Source organism: Talpa occidentalis, unplaced genomic scaffold (assembly GCF_014898055.3).
Source record: "Talpa occidentalis isolate TD23 unplaced genomic scaffold, MPIMG_talOcc4v2.1 talOcc4.12, whole genome shotgun sequence".
Classification (NCBI taxonomy): domain Eukaryota; kingdom Metazoa; phylum Chordata; class Mammalia; order Eulipotyphla; family Talpidae; genus Talpa; species Talpa occidentalis.
Genome location: NW_023601212.1, coordinates 7,970,814 through 7,995,835, shown reverse-complemented (window position 1 = coordinate 7,995,835; position 25,022 = coordinate 7,970,814). Strand labels below are relative to the sequence as shown.

Genomic DNA, 25,022 nt, shown 5'->3' with positions numbered 1-25,022 from the left:
CTCTGCGCCTGTCACTTCACATTCCGCTACCAGTGTCACCAACTCCTCTCCCCTTCACAGCTGAGTCAACATGTGAGGGCCATGAAACCCAAGACAAGTCTTGCCACTCCACTCAACCTCTGCTGCCATCTTCCAGCCTCGCCGGTATGGGGTATGGGGCGCACCCTGCTATGTCCCCATCCTGGAGGAGGCAACATCACCTGCCACATCTGAGAGCCACTGTGTGGGGCCCCCAATCTCCCCCCCCCGCGACCTGCCCCCTCCTCTTTCCCCTGGCAACTTCCTGACGGAGACTAGGATGGGCACCTCTTCCTGACTGCTGGGACACACCCTGGTTTGGGCTCCAAGGACTGGCATGAATCCACTAGACCAGGAACTGGGGACACCTGTGTCCCCTGAAGATGCCCAAGTGGCCTCTCCAGCCCACTGGCCCAGGGCAGGCCACTCCCCATCCTTCTAGGAGCGCTCAGGTTGGGCCGGGGCCAGGAGTCAGGCGCGGGAGACAGTCGGCCCCAACCATGGTATGCGAGAACAGGCGCACTCTGCCCCGGGGCCGGGGCCAGCCCTCCTTTCCACCCTCAGGCGGACACTACCCAGCCCCCGAGCCAGCCCCTGGGCGCTTTGGCAATGGCACAGGGAGGCAGCGCAGTCCAGACGGAATCATTTTCTTAGAAAGGAAAAAAAAAAAAAAAGACTCAAACAAACAAAAAGATCTTGACTGATGGAAACACCCACATCTATGTACATGGGGTCCTCACCTGTCCCTGTGGCAGGCAGGCGCCAGGACGGGCCAGGCAGAAGGGTCCCTTACCCTCCCAGAATTCAAGCAGGTTCGCTCACCCCCTCCTTTACATGAGGCACAGCGGGCGCCCCCCCGCCCCCAACTAGCCTTAAACATTTCTCGGACCAATTTACAAATACATAAAACAAATCCAAAGAAAAGTCACAAATACATATATACACATGCACATCCATGACAAATCTGTCAGAACCTAGAGATGGGGTCCCCACGCACAGCCAGGGCAACCCATGGGGCTCGTGTGGCCCTTCCCTGGCCACACGCCACCCCCCTTCCCCCCTCCCATTTCTCCAGTGGGAGGCGACGGGCCCAACGCAGCTGGAGGCAGGGAGGAGGACGTGGGAGCAGAGGTCAGGGAAGCCCAGGGCATACAGAGGGGGCCATCCCTGCAGGTGCGCCTCCCCCGGTTTCCCTGGTAAAGAGAAAGAACCCAGCCTGGTGGCCTGGAGGGAAGGGCCGGGCAGGGGCAGGTGCCAGGGGACCTGGCTCTCGGGGCACATTTCAGGCCACGCACTGACGGCCAGGAGCCAAGTCACAGGAGCCGAGTTCCATCTGGGGACAGGGCTCAGCTGTGACCGTGGAGTGACAGGAAGGGCAGGGGTCAGGGTGAGCAAGGGGTCACACTTCCGTTTTCCTTGGACACCAAGTCCATTGTGAGATGATCTTCAGCGTGGAGCCCGCCCAGCTCCCGCCGCCGAGCCACAGCCGACAGTCACCAGGACGGTTGCTGGGTAGGCGGAGGCGGCCGGAAGGAAACCAGGACCAGGAGGGACTGTCCCTCTGCCCCCTGGCCCGGGTGCTGGGTCCTCTGCAGGGCACTTCACCGGCTCGCCGGCCGGGCATCCGCTGTCAGTTGCAAACGAGGCAGTGGCGGCGGCAAGCACACACTTCTGGGAGAGCATGCAGCCCCGACGAGGCAGTGACGACATGAACGGGAGCTGGTGAGGTCCTGGGAGGTGCGTGCGCTGCTCCGAGCACAGAGGTCCAGTCAGGCCGTGGGGCTGCCGTGTGCAGGGAGACAGCTCCATCCCTGACGGTGCCCGACCACACTCCCGCCCCAAACAGCGGCTGACAGGGTTGGAAATCAGGTTTTAATGACAATCTTCAGGGGCTCTCCAGGCCCGGCTCCCCGTCCCACCCCGGCTGCGTTCATCTGGGGACTGTGTGCTGGGGGGGGTCCATGCACGCTGACGAGAGCTGGTGGTCTTCTGACCCAGAGGGCGCATCCAGAGGTTTACCGGATCCTGGTGAAGAGGTTGAGAACGGACACAGATTCCTGCAGAGCACACAGGAGGGATGGCTGAGTCTCGGGCCTCAGATGGGACTCAAGTGCCAGCTCCTTGGCCAGGCCTCAGGGTGGGCATTAGACAGCTTCCATGTGGAAGACAAATTTGCCGTGAGAGAAACTGAAACACTGGCTGGAGGGGGCCTGTGTGGGAACCTTCACCAGTGCCCCTGAGATGTGTGGCGGCACTAAGTCCCGAGCGCGGGGGTGCCCTGTGGCAACCCAAGAGAGGGGGCACAAGGGTCTCAGCAGAGACCGCCCCCCTCCGAGGTTACAGTCCAAAGGGTAAACAGGGCTGTGAGTGGGTGGGGGGCACAGCCCTTGGGGCAGACTGAGAAATGCGCTCACGGAACACCTGGTGCTGATACCGACCCACTTTACCTTTGTTGAACGGGTTTTGCTAAAGACATTCCAGAACCTCAGGGTTTCATCTCCAGCACCAGTGACTATCGCCTCTCCATCAGGGGACATGGCCTGAGGAAGAAAGAGACTCTTCATCCTTGTGCCCCCCAGACGGCCCTCAGACAGAGCTGAGGCGGGGGCCAGGCCCTCCAGGCTTCTGCTGGGAAGGGAAGGCTGAGGTTGCAGGGACAGGGCTGCGGTTGGAGCTCTTCATGAAAACACCACGAACACCCCTTCTTCTTGCAAGGAAGAGGTTTAGTCTGGGTCCTCAGGCAAAGGGAATGACAATTTAAGCACAAAACATTTTCTTCTGGAAGCAAAAAACCTTTGAAGAGTGAATCTGGGGAGAGGAGCTCCTTTCTCAGCCACGTGCAAAGAGTTACCTGGTAAAATACCCACTGTGAGATGGTGTGAGTGGCCGGATGTGGGTTACATGCAGGCTGGTGCATGTACGTGTGTGTGTGTGTGTGTGTGTGTGTGTGTGTGTGTGTAAGCAAACGTGGAGATTCTCCACGAGGGGTACAGTGCCCAGCAAAGCTGATTCAAAGCAGGACCCAAGCTACCATTTGGAAGCAGGAGAGGCTCTCGGTCCCAGGTCTTGAGCTGGGGTGCCCACACTCCCTCCTACGCCCAGGGGGAGGAGCCCACTGCTCTTGGCCACCCCAGTGCGCCCCTGAGAACTCACAGGCAGACTCACCAGGTAAAGGACTCGGTAGGAGTGGCCAGTCAGCTTGGCCACCTGGGTCAGGGACGGGTACTTCCAGACGAGGATCTGGTTCTGTGAGTAGCCGTGTGTGCTCACCTGGGGACAAGAGGCTGCTGTTGGGACTCGGGCTCCCTCCCCTCACCCTGGGGCCCTGACTCCCACACACCAGATGGCCACATTTGCTTCTACCTAAGTGAGCATGCAGCACACGCTCTGGGTGCTGGGTCTGCCTGGAGGGGTAGGGCGGTCACACCACACCACACCGATACTCACCAGCTCGTTGGCATGCTTGGACCAGGCCAGGTTGCACACCTGGGAGCCTGTATCGATGCACTGTAACGGCTGGCCCGTGAGTGTATTCCAGAAGCGAATGCAGCGGTCGGCTGTGCCACCTCCAGACGCCAGCAGCCCATGCTGGTGCGGGGACCAGGCGATGGCCTTCACGGCCGCCAGGTGCTCTGTGTACTGCTGCACGGGGCTCAGGCTTGAGTGGTTCCACACCAGGAGCTGCAGGGCAGTGGGCATGAGCCACAGGTGGCTGAAACTCCTGCCTAGGTTGGCCCCATCGACCCATGATGGTTCTCCCTTGTAGGCACCGATCACCCCTGCTCTATGGAGGGGGAGTGGCCAGGCAGGAGGGATGGACCAAGGCTGGGAGTCCAAGGGGCTGGGGCACCTACCTTGTTGTCGTTGCCCCCCGAGGCGAGGAGCTGGTGGTCCGTGGACCACTTGAGGCCACACACCTCCTGCCGGTGGCCCTGTAGTCGCCGCTCAGACTGCTGGGGAGGGGTGCGGATGTCTCTCTGCAGGATCATGCGGTCCCGGCTCCCAGATGAGAGCTGGTCAGCATTCCAGGCCAGCGCCCCTGGAGGCCAGGTAGAGAACAAGTGAGACCAGGGTCTGGCCTCCCTGGACTTCTGGGGGGATAACCCACATCTTTCCCCTGGGACCTTGGAGGCTGCTCACCAACACGCGCTGTGTGACCTTCCAGCATGGACAGCTTCTTCCCTGCAGCGGCATCCCAGATCTGCACAAAGCCCTTGTGCGTGCCGACAGCCACCAGGTTCCCCTAGGATGACGACACAGCAAAAGGGGGTATCAGGCCACAACAGGGGTTATCGCCTTGGGTTGGCCTGGACCCAGGGTCTCCCTCACTTTATCATTTCTTTAAGAATTGTAGAGGGCATCCCCGGTGGCAAAGCAGGTTGAGCACAGCGCTGTGAAGCTGTTCGCAGCCTCTGCAGCGCCGGTATGATTCCCGGCCGGCCAGGGAGATTCCCACATGGCGCTGTAGACCTCTCCTGTCTAGCCTGCTGCTCCCCTAAGCAGTGTATTTCACAGGCCTTCTGCCTGTTCTGCTCCCTCCTCTGTCTCTGATGAATTCTCTCACCCTCCCGTGCCTCTGGCCTGTACTCCAGTGCTTGTATAAATAAATCAATCTTAAAAAAAAAAAAAAAATTGTAGAGAGTGTGGTGCTCTGCTGAGCTGTGAACAGTCGACACCCACAAAGCCCTCACTTTGGAGAGGGCCCGAGCCTCCTCCCAAGGCCGACTGTCCTGAAGACCAGAGGGCATTACTGTTGTGGGGCGGGCCTCTCTGCTGTAGCCCACGGAGCTGCCTGCCCATCAAGCCCATGATGGCTGCTGGGGCCTGAGTGGGGGCTGAGGCTGACCTCATGTTTTGGGGGGAGGGTCCATGACAGGTTTCCTCACTTGCCACCATAACCTCACCTGTTGTATAAAGTTGGGAATAGGAGGGGGGCACAGATATCACTTCTAGGGCTGCACACTGAATTCCAGGTTGGCTTCTGGCCCCTCTGACTCGCCCAGGCCCCCAACAGTCATGAAGGACCCCTGCCTGGTCAGAAACCTGTGCCAACCCAGCCCAACAGGGGATGAACCCCATGTACTGACCCGCTCAGACCAGCCCACAGAAGTCACTGAGTCCCCTTCCACTGAGAGGTCGCAGAGCCGGGTCACCTGGGAGAAAGGGGCACGGTGGGCATGAATCAATGTGTTGCCCTTGTTCATCAAGGTGCCAATCTTCCATTCATCCACCATTCTTTCTTCATCCACACCTCAGACCTACGGGCAGTGGCATCAGTGCTGGGACCCAGGATAATAAAGCTGGGGTGCTTGTGGCTCTGCAGGCTCGAAGGGGCCCCACCAGCACAAGGACAACTGACTACGGAGCCTGGGGATGGACGCTTGGATACAAGGGCATCACACAGATGGTCCTTCCAGCAGGGGCAGGTCACAGGCATGCCGGGGGCAGCCGGGAGGGGTGAGGCCCTTCCCTTGGGGAGGGGGCATGGGAGAGGTCCCTTCACCTTTAGAACCTACTTGCAACTGGTTTTATCCTTGAAAATGCCCCACACCTGGGGGCAGCACCTCTGCGTCCTGCAGGCCAGGTCCTGAGCTCACAGTGTGCCTGTAAGCTACTGCAGACTTGTTGCATGGGGTGAGGGTTGAGGGGACGGAACCACTCCACCAAGAAGTGGTCCCCAGGAGCCATTCCTCCTGTTGGTACGGGCAGAGATGCAGGCAGGAGGGGAGGGACATGGGTCTCTGCTCACAACTGCTGACTGATCCTGGATCCCATTCTGCACACTGAGGGCAGGGCGTAGGGGTCGGGGGAGCACTGGGGCACTCCAGCAACAATCATTCCCCTCACCCCAGCCCTGACTCAGCTCAGCTTCAGAAGGAAGCTGCCCCATAGACCCACAGCACACACACAAACACAGCAGTACTTGCGCTCAGTGGTGCTCACCTGGCTGGTGCAGGCGCTCCACAGGTACACACAAGTACCTAGCCCCACACTGAGCACGTTGAGAGATGACCAGTCCACCAGGTTCAGGTAGAAGTCATCCTGAAGCTCGGGCGCATCCAGGACCTTGAAGGGGATCTTGGAGATCTTCCGAGTGGGTTTCCGTGGAGACCGAAGTAGCTTCTGACTATAAAGTCCAACTGGGTTAATATCACTCTTTGGCATGACCCAAGTATCTCCTCCCCTCAAGCCCTGAAACCCCATTTGCTCTACCCCATTTCCTGGATCCTCTGTCCACTGCTTGTGCCTGCCCAGCCCCTTTGTTGTTGGGTATTTAGCTATCCTGAGCTCTAATAGCCACATATGCCCCTCTTCCTGGCACCTCCTCCAGGGAGCCCTCCCTGGCTTCCCCTTCCCAATCTGGAACCAAAACCACCAGGTTCACAGTGTTGTCCAGTGAGGGGAGTCCTCTGGACCACCTCTTTACCCTGCTCACAGTTCTAGGACTACTCAAGGCTCCCAGGTACAACCCAGCTGTCACCCTGCCCGTCCTGTCCCACCCTATGCAGGCACAGACTCACCTTTTGTTGCTGACGGGGGATAAGGAGTATGGAGACACGTCATTGCCATCATCAGGGCTGGAGCGCTTGGTGCTGAGGGAATACTGGGGGGTGGGGGGAGGACAGGACATCTCTGCTGAGCAAAAGCTATACTCCCAGAGGTCAGGAATCTCAGACCCCCAAGTCTTGGCACCCTGCTTTTCTGGCATGGCTGGGAAGGAGAATCCAGGGCACTTGTGGCAACTGGGGGAAGGATCTCTGAGTTCTGGAAACGGAGGGATGAAAACTAGGTTCCTCCCCAGCAATGGCTGCTAGTGGTGGCTGTCTTTCCTGCCCCCTTGAGGTCATCATCCCCCCAGGCATCTCTGAGGGCCCTAAGCCAGGCCTTTTCCAAACAGCCCTGGTCAGTGTAGTTGGCCTGGACAGAAGGCATCCCTTACCCTCACTAGGTGCTGGCTACCTGGCTGAGCCTGATGCAAGGCTTGGTGATTAACAGGCTCCCACTGTTTTGGGATTCTGGACCCTGGGGAGGGCTGGAGCAAGGTGGAGAAACCCAAGGAGGGCAGAACTGGTGGCCTTGAGGGAAGGCATGCAGCACAGTAGGCAGGTGTGATGAGGGGCAAGCCTGGTCTCTTGGTTCACCTGCTGGGCACCTGTCTCCCAGCGCTGCTAGAGAGGAACCTCTGACCCCAGCCAGCAGGAGAAGCAGTGGGCTGGGAGACTGGGCTCACCGTGAAGAGGCCCTTTTTCTCAGGTGTGGAGGGCTGCAGCCTTCGGTCCTCTGTCTGAGGGTCCTGCACCTTCTCGATGCCAGCTCCGAGCAGCTCGTTCTTCAGCAGGGCAGAGTAGGCCAGACCATCTGCAGCACCAAACATGGTGAGGCTGGGATAGTGGTCTTGGGTGGGGACACAGGGGGTCTGGGCTGGGGCCTGATTCCTGACCTTTGCCATTATCTGAAGTGGCGTCCTTGGCTTTCCGGTTCTGACTGGGAGACTTCTCGTTTTCCTACAGAAAGGGAGGGAAAGAGCGCCCTTATTGGCCATGAGCTGGAATGACCCGTCCTCTGGCCCCAGGCTTTATGGTTAGCGTGGCCCTTCTCCCTGCCTCAGCCCTGCTCCAGAGTTGCCCCTCACATTGATTCTGTGGAAATTCACACTCCAATTGGCGCCGGCTCTTGATGGGATGAAACGGTCTCCGTGCTTGCTGGGGGAAGACACAGGGGAGTTGGCTGGCGTCAGGGTCCGCCGCATCTCCGCGACCTATAAGGATGGCAGGGCAGAGCTGGGTGCCTACAAGCCCCCCAGAAAGTACTATCAAGGCCATCCCCTCCTTTCAGAGCCCACAGCCAGGCCTGCCAGTCAGTCTTCTGGACCCGGCCTCTGGCCACTGGGTGAGGGGGTTTGACTTTGGAAACTCAAGGAGAAGAAGCAGAATATTCAGTAAGTAACTTGTGCTGGACTCCAACCGGTGGTACCCCATCTGGAGGCTTAGTCAGACCTCCCAGCTCGTGACTCTGGGTCCCTCACTGACCCATCTAGAAAATGGGAAGGTGGCTCAAACTCCTTCATTCCTCATTCAGATCTCTGAGTACAGCCCCAGGGGAAGGACCAGCATCCCACACGTCAAGGAGATCAGGCCAAGGGCCTCTGAGGACAGGAGTCTGAAACGTGATGCTTGGGGCTCCACAGCAGGAGAAGAGCAGAAAGTGCTGAATGGGATCTCGCCCCCAGTGTGTGTGATCTCTCTTGCTTTCCCACACCTTTGCTCTCTCAAGGCTGAAAGTCCTAGCTGAAGGCACCCTCCGCCCCCCAATTCCACGGCTAGGACCATGCACAGGGGCCCAGTACTCACACATGGCATTGTGTTTTCATTCTGGATGACGATCTGTCGGAGGAGGCGCCTTTCATAGTCCTGGTCCATGGTGAGGCCGGGCAGGCCTAGTCCACTAGCCAAGTTTAACCAGCCAAGGTCAGCCTGAGGCAGGAAGAACAGGAGCAGTCAGCACCAACGGGCAGCGCCCCACCATGGCCTGATGACCAGGGGCGTTCCTTGGGGAAAGCTGAGTCCCTTCCACGTGGCAGGGCCCTCCCTTGAAGAAGCCCAGGATGCACAATTGGCCACACCCCACAGTCCCTGGAAGCCAGAGGGAGACTCAACAGGAGGCGGGGGGGACGTCCAGGGCTTCCTCACCCTGTCCTCTTTCGGGGCAAAACTCCTTATCCATTCCTGGCCCCCAGGGGCTCATTCCAGGCCCCCTTCTCCAACCCATGCACTCCATCTCATCACCCTCCTGCTTTAGACACTCTGGGGTCCCAGCCTTCCTGGGAGGGGCCTTCTGCACCTAAGTGCATTTATTTCCTCTTCCCTTCAAGAGGCCTCATGAACTGAGCGTTGCCCCCAACACCCAATCCCACAGATGAAGACAGGAAGACTGAATGAGGGGTGTGCCCCAGGTCACGTGGTGGCCCAGGCAGTGGCTCCCATACATCCCGAGAAACGAGGCTACAGCGTTCAGCACCCCACCCTCTGTGCTAAAGTCCTGAGGGCTGTTCCTTCATGACCATGGGTCTTCTACTCTCTACCACCCTGCCTCGACAGACGTCCCCAGACACCTTTTGTTTCATTTAGGCCACAGGACAGAGCGTGAAGTTGGACGTGGCTGCTGGCTGCCTTGCTCCTTTCTTCTTTTCAAAGATTCCTCACCTCTCCTTAGGGCCAGGGCCACTTTCCCAACCTCCACTCTGTTCTCCCTGCCAGCTCAGTCCACTCAAAGTCCACCCACAGAATGCACTCATTTCCTGCCCATCTTGCCCCCAGTGTTAGGCCGTGCCCAGTGCCCCCTACTCATGTCCTCATCACACCTGGCTACTCCCAGGGGCAGCAGCCACCTACAGGACACAGAGATGTCGTCTTAATGTCTGTCACCTTTGGAGGCCCATTTGGAAGACAGTTTCCTAAGGTTCACCTTGCTGACCACAGTGCCAGGCTGAGTAGAGCCAGAACGGAGCCGCTGGAGGGCCAGTGTCTAGCCTCACAGAGCACTGAGGCTCTATGAGTGGGGTTCATGGGCAGGTGGGGATGGTGGGAGACAAGGAACAGAGGCTGAACAATCAGGGCTCCATTCTAACATGTTCCTGTCCCTAGTAGGCACTTTCCTAGAATCAGGACAGTCAACTGTTCCTCCAAACTTTTTTTTTGAAGATTTATTTATTTTGCATACAAGAGCTGGGGTACAGGCCACAGGTGTGGGGTGTGAGAGGATTCACCAGAGACAGAGTGGGGTACAGAACAGGCAGATTGACTGAAATACACTGCTGAGGGGAGCAGCGGGGAGACAGGAGAGGTCTGCTGTGCCATGCGGGTTGCTCCCTGGCTGGGGATTGAACTCATGCTGCAGTGGCTGTGGATAACTTCACAGGTTGCATCTTAACCCCTTGTGCCATCAGGGAGGCCCCCTGTTCCTCCAAATTTTAGACAAAGCAACAAGGCTCAGAGAGACGAGATTACTTCCCCAACTGGCCCTGACCAGGCAGAGCGAGCCCTTGAGAGACAAGGTAAAGAACGGCCCTCGTCAGTTTTCAGAGAACCTGCAGGCTACCCAGTCACCACTGAAAAAAGTGACCCATCTGAGAAAAAGTCAGCGGTTGCAGTGCCTAAGCTGAGAGGCTCAGGGCCGGGGGAAGGAGAGGCCCCCCAGTGGCCTCATCATGGACAACAGTCGTGCTATACTTACAGTGGTCGAAACCTCTTGGCCCAGACAGGCTGGCTCTAATGGAACCACAGCCCCTCCACTCAGGAGGGCCTGAATCATCACCATGAGGCCGAAATCCCCAGGAGTTCTCAAAGATCCCCGGGGGGGGGGGGGGGGGCCAGGCAGGGCTGGGTGTGTGTCACCACCAGCAGGGTCCAGACAAGAGCTTGTATGCTTCAGCATACCAGAAACTAATCAGAACCAAAGCTGTGGCTGGGAGGAGAGAAAGGGCGGCCGCAAGACCGCCAGTGTTCCAGAGTCATGGGCGCTGAACATGTTCAAGTCCAGCAAGCATGGCAGCATGGCACCCTCCGCCCATCAGCGCAGCTGTCCCCTGGGCTGGCTACCCCTGCTGGGCAGCTTGCAGAAGCCCAGGCAGCAAGTGGGCATCCCACTACTGACATGTCCCCCCTAAGGGTGAGACAGGTTCCACACTTCCCAGCCTGTAGGGTCCGTGCCCAGACCGGGGCATGTCACCTCACGTGGCACAGTGACTTTGCAGAGGAGACTGAACTGAGGCCTCTCAGATGAAGGATTCTAGATTCTTGGGTTGTCATGAGGGTCCTTATAAGAGGGAGGAGGAGAGTCAAAATCGGGAAGATGCTGCACTGCTAGCTGTAAGGATGGGGGAAAGGCCCAAGCTCAGGAAGCAGCACCCCTAAAAGCTGGACAAGGGAGGGGCTGGATTCTCCTGGAGCCTCAGAAAAACAAGCCTGCCCACACCGGGAATTAGCCTCCTGAGGCGGTGTTGGGCTCCTGACCTCTAGGACTGTCACAGATAAATGTCTGTCTGTGGCAGGCTCCCCAGCCTGTGGTGACCGTTACAGCAGCCCCCAGGACACTCGCGTCTCAGGGCAGAGGACGGAAGACCACACACTGCCTCTTCCACTGATCCCCGGGGGGCGGCTGAGAGGCTTCCTCTGCCAGGCCCATGCAGCTCATTGTGGATGCCCACCAACCCTTCCTTTTGGCTTTTCTGTCCCTGTCCCCTGACTCCTGGGATACTCGTATCTGTCAGGGCGGTGGTGGGTTTTCACTCATGCATTTCCCCCAAACCCACATTTGATGTATGTCCTCAGGCCCAGAGCCATACCAGCTAGAGCTAACAATGACAGGAATGGTTCCAAGTTCCCCACTGAGTGGGGCTGCAGGCAGGAAACAACGCAGTAATGAACAATTTTGGGGGTGAAACTTGCAACTGGGAATCAAATTTTAAGGGACGCCAATGACTAGTTGCCTAAGTATGGGGGGATTCAAAAAGTGGGGTCGGGGGGGTCACTGATCCCAACACCCTGCCCTGGAGGATCTCCCCAAGACCTGAAACATGCAGAGGCATCCAGGGGGCATGGGTAAGGGTGGAACGATTCTTGAACTGAGACTCTGATCTTGTAAATCAGATGTCAGTTTACGTAGGGTGAGTCTACCTTGCTGGTCAGAGGAAAGAGCCCTGTCGTTTTTAACCCAACACCCTCAGGAACACACCAGTCAAACCCAGCCCCTGACCCCATACTTCTTGGCGAGGAGGTACAAGTAATGAGAGATGCTGTGGGTGAAAGACTAAGACCTCAGAAGGCATGCAATAACACAGGAACAAGCAGTTTTGATGGGCTTTAAACTCACACACAAACCATGCTGGTGATAAAACCACATGGCCAGGGCCTCCCTGGTGGCACAAGGGGTTAAGACACAACCTATGAAGCTATCCGCAGCCTCTGCAGCACAAGTTCGATCCCCGGCCAGGGAGCTACCCACATGGTGCAGCAGACCTCTCCTGTCTCCCCTGCTGCTCCCCTCAGCACTGTGTTTCAGTCAGTTTGCCTTTCTGTTCCCTACTCTGTCTCTCATGAATCCTCTCCCCCCACTACACCTCTGGCCTGTACCCCAGTTCTTATATGCATAAATAAAAAAAATTAAAAAAAAAATAAAACCACATGGCCAGGTCTTCCCAACAGCCCCAGACCCCTCGCTGGAACTAAGCCCTGGAGCTCAGCCAATGTGCGGACTGGCCCATGGCAGGGAACTCAAAGCATCCAAGAAAGTGTCCTCAGTCCCAGCACTGGGCTTGGAGGCAAACACACCTCAGTGCCAGCTCTAGGACCCCACCTGCCTTCTCTAAGACTGCCGCACTACAGAACACCACTCTGGCGCTGTAAAAGAAAAGGCTGACCCATAAAAACTGAAAATGAAGAGGGAAGAACATATCACAAATGCTGAAAAGAGGGAAGAACATATCACGAACTCCGAGAAAGTCTCAACCCAGCATAACTGCCTCGGAATATGCCTGAGGAGAAGTTCAAAGTAACAGCAAAATCATGCTTGCTCATTTAAGAAAAACAATAGATTATGTAAAACAGCAACACAATAAAGATCGAGAAGATATGAGACATTACAATTAAAACTAATGAATCTAAAAAATACCACAACCAAATTAAAAAATAACAGGGCCTCAACAGCAGACAAACACAGTAATGGAGGGAACTAGGAGGCTTGAAAGCACAGTGGCAGAGAATACACAAACAGAGCAAAGAAATAATGTCCATATTACGGAGGTTACGGAAAGAGAAGAGAAAGACAGAAAATTTATTTTAAAGCAATAACTGCTGAGAACCATCTTAATCTGGGAAACAAACAATAATACCAGCTCCAATAATACAATAATACCAGCTCCAAGTACATTATACATATATATTATACATAAATGTTGAAAGCTAATGACAAGAAAAGATTATTAAAAGCATGGAGAGGAAGACAAGTAACAAATAAAGGAACACTGTCCATGGACTTCTCAGTGGAAACTTTACAGGCAAGAAGGGAATGATAGGAAATATTTAAAGTATTCAAGGAAAAAGACTTCTAGTCTAGGGTACTTAACGTATAAGAGGGCCTCCCTGGTGGCGCAAGGGGTTAAGTCTCAGCACCATGAAGCTACCGGCAGCCATGCATACATGAGTTCAATTCCCGGCCAGGGAGCTGACCCACATGGCGCAGCAGACCTCTCCTGTCTCCCCGCTGCTCCCCTCAGCAGTGTATTTCAGTCAGTCGGCCTGTTCTGTTCCCTACTGTCTCTGGTGAATCCTCTCACCCCCCGCATCTCTGGCCTGTGCCCCAGCTCTTGTATGCACAAATAGATTAATCTTTAAAAAAAAAAGATTCAGAACAGCTGAGTGAATTTCAAAACAAAGTCCAGCCTTCTGCGGTTCGTAGCAAACTCATCTTACCACCAAAGCACAGACTTAAGTGTTAAAGGTTGGATGACAATCCTATATGCCAAAGGCAATCGAAACTGTCAGAAACACCCACACTTACATCAACTCAAAACCATCAATTCAAAAAAATTAAAAACTCTGCAATATTTACAGCAGCATTAGGGACAAGCCACTGACAGAGGACCAGGTCACCCAGGAGAACACTATTCAGCCACAGGGAAAGACAAAATGTTGCCACATAAGGCAAAATGGAAGCCTCATGACAAACACAATACTGGACATTTACATAAGCAGATGATGCTCCTAAGGAAATACTTGCAAAAACTAGCAGAGCTAATAAGCACAGTGGGGGGGAGTCAAAGGGAGTCAAAGAGAGTGGTGGTGGTGGTAGGAAAAATAAACACAACTGTTAAAGTTTCCTCTTCTGGACAGGGTTTTAATTGGTGAACCTCTAAGTTCATGTATTTATAAATAAATACGTATTTACACCTTTACAAGTGTATATAAATTTATGAGGAAAGACAAAATGTTGACAGCAAAATGGAAGGCGTGCGAGGGAGCGGTGCGCAGGAAAGCAAGTCTGAGTGACAAAGACTAACACTGGCTGTTTACGTGGAAGCTCTGACAACGCAGAACCCCTGTCAGAACCACTGGGTGCCAACAACCACCCTGAGAATTCTGAGGGGGAGGAGAAAGGACCAAGGGGGGTAAAGTGCAAAAGGGCCAAAGAGATGAAGGTCGGGAAAACAAAGCAACAAAATGTGATGGAGAATTTATAGCCCGAAAAACTTGTATTACTGTGGAGAAAATCTGAGGTAGGCCTCTCGGTGCTCACATGAAGCTCTTCAGACCCATTAAAAACACACAAACAAGCACTCAGAGGCTGGACGTGCTTTGCAGCTACTGTAATCGTCTCTCATAATGTCTTAATTCATTGTTCAAAAAAACAGAAACACGAGCGAGTGGGTGAGAGAGAAAAGGCCGGTGGAGTCATCCACAGAGAAATGAAAAGTGTTGGTAAGGCAAAGCACACCACAAATATCTTTTGAAAAACAAGATACAACCGGAAAAATAAATACCTGCCACTCACAGGACAGGCCCAGGAAGCAAAGGATCCCAGCAAAGCCTTCCCGGAAAAGGTGCCGGCCACCGTGCGCAGCAGACAGCTGCAAATCTACTGACAAGGTTTTCCGCCAGGGCTGGGGTGCTCTGAGATTAGGTGACACGCCCAGGGTGAGGAGGGTGGGGAGGGGCGCCTGGCAAGAACCAGAACGGTGCCTTTTCTAAGGCAGGCAATCTGGCAATGGGTATCAAAATCTGAAAATAAACAGCCTTTCTGGTGCTGGGCTTCTCCATCTAAGAATTTGCTCCTCCGACACAGGAGCTGAGAAAACCCAGCGTAGGAAGAAGGTTTAGGATGAGAAGCAAGACCCGAGGGCCTGGCCCACGGCCCCAGGGCACCGCACTGTGACAAAGCGGTAGCAGGAGGGTCCCTGAGACCAGGGGCTGGAGGGCCGCTCCGGGGAGAGGAACCAGAAGATGGGGCGGAGGAAGGAAGCCATTTCTCCTGCCTGTGATGTTTGCACTTCTTCAGTTCCTCGTCCTGTGACTTTCGGCTACTCAAACAAATAAGCCAGCGGGGAGACGGGCCCCAAGAAGCCAGCTCTCTAGAGGAAGCCTCTCGTACTGGGGGCGCGGCTGGCTCTGCCCCAGGGCATTCTGCCACCTTTGTTTATGTTTGAAAAGTTTCCTAATAAAATGGCAAAGAGACAGATTTCTTTGTGAACGAGCGGTCACCGAGCACAGACAGCACAGGGAGTCCAGGGCAGACGCTGAGTCCGGGGACAGCTGGGACGGAGGCAATGAAGGAAAGGCGCGCGCCCTGCTGACAGCAGGTCCTTCCTGTACCAGCCGCAGGCTGGTGTCTGTGGTCTGGGACTTTTGGTGACCCAGTTTGCCACTGTCCCCTTTGCAGGGCACTGTCACTGTGGGTCTCCCCATCGTTGGCGACAGCCCTTAAGAGGAGGGTCTGCTTTCACCCGGAGGACCCTAGAGCGAAGAGACAGGAGGCCAGCCTTCTGTCCCTGCTCTGGACAAGCCTTTAGCCTTCAAGCTTTCACCTGCTCCTCTGGGAAATGGACGTGACCCGTCACTGATAGGACGGTGGTGAGGTCCCCATGTGGTTCAGGCTAGGGCTCTCGTGTCAGGGGGCAGGCCTCTGCACGTTCATCCCTGGTCTGTGCTGAATTCGAGGCTGACTCACGCTGGATGAAGAGGTCCGAGGCATTGACCTACTAGGGCCCTCACCTCTAACTCGGTTATCCAACAGCCCCGCTGCATCCTCCTAAGGCCTTGCTGGGGCGCCCTGCTAGCCCCCTCATCCACTTCACCCACCCACAGGCCCTCAGCCTCCCTGGGGCCTACAGGTACACATGGTTCACTGGGTACTTCAAGGTGGGTTCACTGCATACCCTAGCACTTCTCAATGGGGCAGCTCTGTCCCAGGAGTCAGGGAGATATCTAGGGACATACATGTTTGTCATGACTTGGGAGACACTTGGCATCGAGTAGGTGGGGACAAGGCATGCTACTCATATTCCTCAGTGCCCAAGACCACCCTTCACCAAGAGTGTGTGTGTGTGTGAGAGAGAGAGAGAGAGAGAGAGAGAGAGAGAGACAGAGAGAGATCACAGGTCTGCTCTAGGCCTGGCCTAGGGAAACCTCAAGAGAGCCCAAGAGTACATGGGCTGGCCCTGGAGTCAGCAGCACAAGAGGGCACGAAAAAACCCGTGGCCAGCCCCCAGGAGTCCTTCTTTCAGCGGAAGTCTCAGGAGACCTCAGAGGGGCTGGGTCTTAGAAACACGCCTGCGCGTATGAGGGAACCCCACAGCAGGCCCCTTATCCTCACAAAAATGCCCCCACAGCCAAGTGTGGGCAGGAACCACCCTACCCCACCCTGACAAATGATGAAGCAGTCTCAGGAGGGGCCTGTCTGGGCAGGATGGTGATGATGCAGGATGAGGTCACAGCAGGCGACACCACACCTCCAGTCAGGGCTCAGCTGCAGAGGGCACCTGCACCTTGAGTGCTGTTTCCCCTGCACCCTGGGGCTCACTCCAGACCCTGAGGTCTCCAAGAACTTAATACTTGTTTCCAGAAATGTTCAGCCAGAATTCAGGTCCTTCAAGGTCCTGCTCAGCTTAAAAAACTAGCTCCCACTAGATTTCGTAAGGCGTGACAAGGAGCCAGACAAAACATCTGGATGGCCGATGACTCAGTGTCCCAAGAGTAAGTGCGGTCAGCATGGGGCACTACAAAATATTTATACCTGGTATCCCTCAGCACTGCTGACATCTGGGTCAGATTACTTTCTGTGGGGGGTTGTCTTGGGCAGTGCTGAGGATCAAGCAGCATCCCTGGCCCCACCCACTCAAATCTAGGAGCACCCAGCTGTGTCATCCCTGTGTTCGTGGGTGATGGTAATGCCAGCCTCTGGAGGGCAGCTGCATCAGCCCTCAGTTAGGGGCTGGGTGGCACTTGCACCCATATGGGATATGGAAAGGGTAAGGGAGGAAGCCCACCAGCAGGAGTCTGGGAAAACGTCCTGCGTGGGCTCCAGGTAAAAGGAACTGCTGCTAACCGTGGGGGGGCTGTCAGAGCATGAAAGAGGACTACACGACAGCAGAGAATCTGCCTTACCCCAGGTCAGGCCCAGCTTGAAGCACCCCATGAGTTCTACTTCACTTTGTCCTGGGCAAGACCTTTCACCAATGGATGGTTCTGGGTGTCCCCCCCCCCCCACCCACCAAATGATCACCAGCCACTCTCTCCTGAGAGAGATAAGGGGGTTCTGCTGGGGACCCAGTCATTCTCTAAGGGGTCAGAGGAGAAGTACTGTATGAGAAGACAGCCAGAACAAGGGAGCCGTCCACTTTTCTACGCCCCTTGCAGATGGGGCCCAGGCAAGCCTGCATCCACTCCCCATGGGCCCCTCCTCCTCCTATAGTCCCCACCGGGCTTGAGTCCCGGCTTCCGCCCTTGCTGGCCACACAGCTTTGGGTGAGCTGCTTCACCTCTCTAACCCCAAGTCTCTTCATCTCAAAATTGGGGGTAATGCCACGCTGCTGCTGCGAGAGTAGATGACACTTGAGAAACAGCTAACAGCACAGGCCCAAAGAGACACTAGGCAGTGGCGGCTGGTCCTGGAGGGCACAGAGTCCCAGATGCACCTGCTTCCTGCTCTTCCATCTGCTGTGCACGCAGGTTTCAGGGCCCCGCCACAACGGCTGCCCCGATGACCTTCAGGTCAGGTTGCCAGGCTGTTCACACAGATGAAAAAGACAGGCCTCCCCTAGAGAGGAGGCATCACCCTCAGTGAGGGATATGGCAGAGCTGGCCCTCGCCTGACGGGCAGCCACTCTGGACTAGAACCCAGCCTGTGACAGCTGAAGGGAGGGGTCCCACTATGCAGAGGGAACATGAGCCAGGGACACCTCCCCTCCAAAGACAGCAGAAGACAGGGGTGTGATGAGTCAGAATGACAAAGAGTGTGAAGAGCTGAGGTGACTCCCCAGCATCATTCACCTTTTCAGCAGATGCCCACTCCCCGCTGTGCAGGCAGCAGAGAGCCTGTCCCTCCAGGGCATGTGGCCCAGAGCACACTGGTGCACACTGCAAGCAGCAGGGGCAGCAGCACCCCAGGTGAGAACGCTGCGCTGACCTGGAAAACCCAGTCTAAGTCCCAAAGGTTCAGTGTCCCTGCCCTCCCCTTGGGGTATTCCCTCCCTCCCTCCTGACTTGGTGAAACGTTTGATCTGCAGCAGCCCAAAGGATACAACACCCTGGGAAAGGAAGGTCAACTTGGACACTGTACCCACAGGATTTACGGTCATTTATGTGGCTGTAACTGTCACTGATGTCAAAGGGCAGACTCCTAGGGGGGACAAGGCTGTAAAGGTGATCAGACTAAGCCCATGAGTGCCGGAGCCCTCTCGCATCTGCGTCTGCTTGCACACCCGCACGGCAGGGAGCTCAGCCCCTTACAGGCAGCCTTGAGTGTCAGAAGGTGCTTCCTAGGTCTGTCTCACTGTGGTTCCCACCCATGAAGTCAAGGTGGGGCTGCAGAAGGAAGCACCGGGCATGTTTAGGACAAGGGCGGGGCTCTCCCCCAGCACTGTGACACTAGGGCCTGACAGGCGGGGGGTGGGGGGTTGGGAGGGCGTATCCTGGGCACCAAGGGGCCCTGAGCAGCATCCCTGTCCCACAGTGCAAGCAGCCCTGCCAGTGTGACAACCACAGAAGACCCCAGACATTGTCCATAGCTGAGAACCCCTGGGGTAAGGAAATCCTAAGCGGGGAATCGTTGTTTCCAGCAGACCAGCACAGACCTCTCCGCTGCGCAGTGCTTCTACAAGTGCAGACAGACACCCTGTGTTCTGGAAATACAACACAGCCTTGTAAATATGCGAAAACCGGTGAACTGTACATTTTATACAGGTGGACTGTATGCATGAGAACTGTATCTGAATAAAGCTGTTACCAACAAAGTTCAAGTACACAAACAAGGTAAGAGAAAGAAGGGCCAGTGCAGGAGCCTGAGGATCCACAGGGTGAGTAGGAGGCCAGAGAGTGGACTGGCCATTCTCCTTCTTTATTCCGGTGGGGCAAGGCACCTTTATTGTGCATAGTGGTCGCTTCACCAGGCCAGGTAGAAGGCAAAGTGAGTTCTCTTATCCCAGTCACAAGTGAGGAGTCTGAGGCAGGAGGAAGTGGCCACTTGACAAAGACAAGGACACATGGGTGTCAGGGATACTAGTGCCAGTGTGGGGGGGTGGGGGGGGGTGTTTCATTGTGTGCTAAGTCCCAGGGCTCAACAAATATCTGTCCATTAAAGGAAGGAGCTGGTGGGACATGCTGGCCCCAACCACTCATCACCTGCATGGGGTAGCCCCAAAGTAGCGAAGCCTCAGGGAATTGGAGTAAGAGGTGGGCAGGATGATGACAGGTGGAGCTGACAGGCCAGGGGGGCCTATGATGGGGCAGAAACCAAACCACGGGGAACTGTTAGGACAGGAGAGGTCACCACAAGACCATTGGCTCCTTGGTTAACCCCAGATTGGAGCCAGTCCTCATCACCCCTCGAGTCAGCATTCTTGAGCCCCGGCCTTGCCAGAGCACCATGCAGAGTCCCTGTCCTTGCAAAGTCATGCTTTGGACTCTAGTCCAGGGTCTTGTTCCCTTGGGACTTGTGACACTGTGGTAGATCACTCCCTGGGGGCTAGGAGGGTATGTCCTGGGCACTGGTCGGGTGCTGAGCAGCATCCCGGGCCCCAATCACTTAATGTCAGGTGCATCCCCAGTCATGACCATAGATGTGTCCAGACATGGCCCAGTGTCCCCAGCTGAGAACCCCTGCTCTAGAGGAAAAGAATTAGAAGGCACTGTGATGTGGTTGGTTCCTAGAAGACCAAGTCTTGTAGTGTTGACTCTAACCAGATGTCCTTGGGATGGACCCTCCAGACAGAATAACCTTGAATCCTCAACTGTCTCAGTGACACTAAGCATAAGGTCCCCACAACCAAGCACATTCTTGACCTCCCCAGACCTCACATGCCCCGTATATAAAACACTTTCAGTGAGAGGCCCCCCAAAAACACCATAGAGGGAGACTTCCTGCAGTAAGAGGACTTGGGATGAGAATCAGCGCAGATCCACTTCCGAAGACTCATCAGGATTCTCTGATCGCTTCCAGGTAGTCCTCCCCCAGTCACAAACAGCCATCACTCCTGGCCAGTGCATGGATTCCAAGATTTTCCCAGGAACAGTCCCAGGAGCACGCTGGCCAGCACAGCTTGGTGAGACACTGCCTCACCACAACAAAGCAAGTATCCTTTGAGCCAAGAGCTGTCTAAGGACCAGGGCCCTAGTTTCTAGAGGAGAGGAGCCTGCACCCTTAACAGAACCCTCTAGGAGCAATCCAGTGTTGCTCACTATGCAAAGTGCCAGCACAGCTACTTCCACTGTCTGTTCAGAGATCATCCAGTATCACCAAAACAGGGACAGCGACAGCAAAGGTCATGACATCCCATGAGAAACAGCCTAGGCTGCATACTAGGGGACAACATGGACCACTCCAGAACAGCCCCCAAGGGCCTCCACCAGCTCCCAGTGTGCGAAGCCTGTGATCCCCTCCAGGACAGACCACCCAAACGCCTTCATTTCAAAGCTTCCCCCACTTGCCCTGTCCCCAGTCCTGGTGGCCGGCTGACTATGCCACGGGAGGATGCTGTTCTTTTAGGTAAGTCGTCCTCCTTCAAGATATGGTAAGAAATGGGGAGGGGATAAGCTTCACTGGAGAGAATTAAGAAGTCACTGCTTTAGACTGGGGATCTAGTTTCCAGTCCAAAAGGCACTTTGAATGAGGGGATGATTTTGAGGGAAGGGAGACTAGAGAAAAACAAAACAATTTTAGCTTGGATACCTGGAGTGGGTCTCAGGCTTAGGGTTGGGGACATGTCTAGACAGCAGGACAACAGGGGCGGGGTCACGGTTGTTAATAGGGGAAAATGGATCCAAATGGGGGGATGTATTCCACACTTAGAGGTTCAAGGTGCTGCGGCTTGGAATAGGACACAGAAGAGTCCTGATCAGAGGATGGCTGGGCATAGGCTATCTCAGATTCTGGTGAGGGCAGGTCCCAGAAGAGAGAGCTTGATTCTGGGTGGATCATGGCTGGAATGGGTCAAACTGGAGGATAGGGGAATAAAAACCAGAGGGGCTGGGAGAATGGGGGGCACTTAAGTATTCAAAACGCGTTGCCTGAGTGTGTGTGTGCCAGGAACTGAGAAGGGCCCGTTGAATACAATGGGGGCAGTGACCACAGGACCGGACACCTCAGTCTAGTTGTTTCAGGATCCTCAAGGCCCAGATTGTATTATATTGGGAGGGGGTGGCTGGTTGGAGCCTGCTTAAGTCGCGACAGCTTGGGGTGGGGGGCAGTTTAAATTTGGGCAGGGCCTGAGGTGGGATGGTCTGAACTCGAACTCGCAAGACACGAGTCTGACAGGCCAGAGATGAGCAACACAGGTCAGGGCAAGGGCTCGCAGTTGCGGAGGGGCGACCTGGGGGGGCGGCCCTCCTCGTTTTGGGGGACAGAGCTCCGCCCTCTACTTATTAAAGGATTGTAGACCTGCCGAGCAAGGAGGCTGCGAGCTGCAGGAGGCTCCGGTTCAATATCTGACTTAGGAATATGACGCGCGGTGGGATGCTGAGGTCACCCCGGGCCTAGCTCGGTCTGGGGGCGGCGTCCAGGGGGAGGGGGTCTGGCGGCCCCTGAAGCTTGGGAGGAGCAGTCCGGGCCGCCGGTTCGGTGTCGGGGACCCTCGAGTAGGACCGCCCCGCCGCCAGGCCCTGCCCGGCTCGGGGTCGCGGCTCGGGCACGGGGGGCGGGTCCCCAGACCCGAGCCTCCTGACCTGGCTCGCTCCCGTCCCGCGCTGGCTCCGTCGGCCCCGCCGGCCCCGGCGCCGTGCCGCGCCCGCCTCAGCTCCCCGCAGCTCCGCCAGGTCCGGCAGCCGCTGCCGCGGACGGTATCCGGAGTTCCGCGCTCCCTAATATGGCGGCGGTCGCCGATATGCGGCCGCCGGCACCCTCCTCCGCCGCGCCGCGCGCGTCCCCGCGGCCCGGCCACGCCCCCGCGCCGGCGCGCTGCGTGCCGCGGCCACGCCCCGCCACTCCCCCGCGCGCCGTGGCCTCCCGCCCGGGCCACGCCCACCATGCGCAGCTGCGCCTGCGCGCGACGGGCATCTCGGGAGGACGCGACGTAGCAGGCGATTCGAATCAATACAGGAAGCGCGGCGGCCAAGCGTTGCCAAGGGCGACCGCGTCTGGAACTGGACCTGCTGGGGGTGGGGCTGGGGTGGAATCTGGAGGAATGGCTCAGTTTAGGGCCTGGTATTGATACGGGACGGGACGGCCGCAGGAACTAGCACACAAGGGGCAGACACACACCACCGCGAGGCAATCAACCAAGGAATAGGCGTGGATGGGACCCAGCAACAGGTGCATGTGTGAGCATTACAAATCCCACTGCCTGCAAAACCAGATTCATTCACTCATTCATTCATTCAACAAACACTGTGCTCCTAGGAGTGTGCCTTCTGGCTTTCCAAGCAGAGAACAAAACAGATAAAATCCCTGCATAAATGAAGAAAAAAGAATAAAAGAAGACTCTAAACAGACGTTGCTCAAAAGTTAATTTTTAATTTAGATTTATTTTATTTATTTATGCATACAAGAGCTAGGATGTAGGCCAGAGGTGGTGTGTGTGTGTGAGAGGATTTACCGGAGACAGAGTGAGGAGCAGAACAGGTGGACTGACTGAAATACACTGCTGAGGGGAGCAGCTGGGAGACAGGAGAGGTCTACTTCACCATGTGGGTCATCTCCCTGGCCGGGGATCGAACTCGTGCTGCAGTGGCTGTGGATAGCTTCATAGTGCTGGGGTAGCTTTATAGTGCTGAGACTTAACCCTTTGTGCCGCCAGGGAGGCCCTCAAAAACAATTTAAATAAACAAATGGCCAATGAGTCTTAAAAGATGCTCATTGTCAAACATCATTGGGGAAATACAAATCAATACTACAATGAAAGCACTCCTTGACTGCCAGGATGGCTAGGACTTAAAAAGGACAGGGGCACACCACAAAGGAAAAACAGAATAATCAGTGTTGGCGGGGTTTGGGAGCAACTGGAACCCTCACGCAGCTGAGGTGATATGGTGCAGCCAGTGTAGAACATAGTCTGGCAGTTCCTTAAATAGTTTTACTGGCTCTCCCCAGAGCACAGCACTGTGAAGCTGTCCACAGCCTCTGCAGCATGGGTTCAATTCCCCGGCCGGCCAGGGACATACCCACATGCTGAAGCAGACCTCTCCTGTCCTGCCCGCTGCTCCCCTCAGCAGTGTTTTCAGTCGTCTGCCTGTTTTGCTCCCCGCTCTGTCTCTGGTGAATTCTTTCACCCTCTGTGCCTCTGGCCTGTACCCCAGTTCTTGTATAAATAAAAATAAAATCTTTAAAAAAAACAGTTTTACTTACAATTACCATGTGACCCAACAGTTCAATTCCTAGGTATCTGCATAAGAGAACTGAAGATGTGTCCACAGAAAAATCTGTACACAAATGTTCATAACAGCATTATTCATAATAACCCAAAAGTCTGTCAATGGATGAATAAAGAAAATGTGGCACACCTGTGTCACTGAAATAGCGTAGATTAATTAAACTGCAAACTACTGGGAAGAAGTTGTTTTTGTTTTAACTACCCAGGGACTTACCTGGGCTTCTGCTTGGAAGCTGCAGCTGGTATGGGAGTTACCTTGTACCCAGCTTCAAACACATGGATTAGCAGCAGTCATATAGCATTTCATTTTAACAACCTTGAGACACCCCATATCTTAACAAAGGTATCTGTATCCCAATAAAAATATTTTTAACAACTGATTGTCATGCCAGATCCTGGAAGGCTGGAAGGGGATGACAGAGAGCTGTACATGAGCAGTTAGCTAAGACGTGACCTGAGTCTCACTAGCACGCTAGAGTGAACACCCCTGGGTGGAGACTTTAGATACTAATGAATTGGACATGCCATATATGAAGAAGCATGTAGCTCTTCTGTGCATCCCCCAATATAGCCTGACCCAAACATGTTATCACTTTACTTCCTTCTCCACTTCTAAGGGTAAATCCCTTAGAAGGTTTTTTTTTCAGCTCCTCTTAGGAAGTAAGTCCAGAAACTCTCCTTCCTGGGGTTGCCTACCTTATGCACAGGTCTAATAAAAACTTGTCTGGATGCCATCTGTCTTGCCTTCTTGTTAAATTCTTTTACAAGGAGTCAGCACCTGTAAAGGAGACCACTCAGGTCTGTAACTATATCATGACATAGTTTGGCAGTAAAAAGAAATGAAGTGCTGATACATGTTACAACACAGATGAACCGGGAAACACAATGCTGAGTGAAGGAAGCCAGTCACAGAGGGCCACACAGTGTCTGCTTTCATTTATATGCATGTCTGGAGCGGACAAATCTATTGTGATAGACAATGGATTCACGGCTGCCAGCAGCTATGTGGAAAGAAGAAGAGAAAAGGGGCTGCTAGGGACTTTCTTATTGGGGTGATGAAATGTTCTAAGGTTGATGTGATGGTTGTGCAACTCTGAATATACTGAAAACTATAGAATTATGCACTTTAACTGAGTAAAGTTTATAGTATGTAAGTTATATTTTAATAAAACTGTTACCAAAAAATTTCCTGTCTGTCTGGAACTAAATTATGGAGAATACAAGTCAAGGAAAGAGGGGGATGAGGGACCATAGTGTCAAATACAGTGATCAGACAAGGTTGCACGGCAAAGATGACATTCATATTACATAAATATTCTTTGATCTGATTTCTTAAACCCTGCAGCCATCATGGGACATATAGTAGTAATATTCAATAGAGACATGACATGAGCCAAGTAAGTAATTAAAAAGTTTCCAGTAGCCACATTAA

The 25,022-nt window shown here is 54.8% G+C and overlaps 1 protein-coding gene and 1 long non-coding RNA gene across 6 annotated transcripts; one reads left to right on the top strand and one right to left on the bottom strand.

Annotated features, from left to right (window-relative positions):
• Positions 1-265: 265 nt before the first annotated feature.
• On the bottom strand, positions 266-24,358 carry FZR1 (fizzy and cell division cycle 20 related 1). Of its 3 annotated transcripts, none has more exons than XM_054693052.1 (14): positions 24,287-24,358; positions 8,370-8,492; positions 7,652-7,777; positions 7,460-7,523; positions 7,250-7,377; positions 6,540-6,622; positions 5,962-6,145; positions 5,106-5,171; positions 4,159-4,261; positions 3,873-4,057; positions 3,466-3,699; positions 3,184-3,288; positions 2,457-2,558; positions 266-2,075 (listed from the first exon to the last, which is right to left on the bottom strand). In XM_054693052.1, exons 1-14 carry the CDS (start codon positions 24,323-24,325, stop codon positions 2,034-2,036), a joined length of 1,584 nt encoding a protein of 527 aa, XP_054549027.1. In that variant the 5' UTR covers positions 24,326-24,358; the 3' UTR covers positions 266-2,033. The 3 variants fall into 3 exon arrangements, with proteins under 3 accessions (XP_054549027.1, XP_037360948.2, XP_037360949.1); XM_037505051.2 differs by having other exon boundaries at positions 2,466-2,558; positions 24,287-24,357; XM_037505052.2 differs by lacking the exon at positions 24,287-24,358 and adding an exon at positions 21,948-22,004.
• LOC119240560 (uncharacterized) lies at positions 16,518-21,016 on the top strand. 3 transcript variants are annotated; one of them, XR_005124147.1, is made up of 3 exons: positions 16,518-16,763; positions 18,851-19,040; positions 20,227-21,016. It is a non-coding gene; the product is annotated as an uncharacterized LOC119240560 (long non-coding RNA). The 3 variants fall into 3 exon arrangements; XR_005124148.1 differs by having other exon boundaries at positions 18,848-19,040; XR_008551006.1 differs by having other exon boundaries at positions 18,742-19,040.
• Positions 24,359-25,022: the final 664 nt, after the last annotated feature.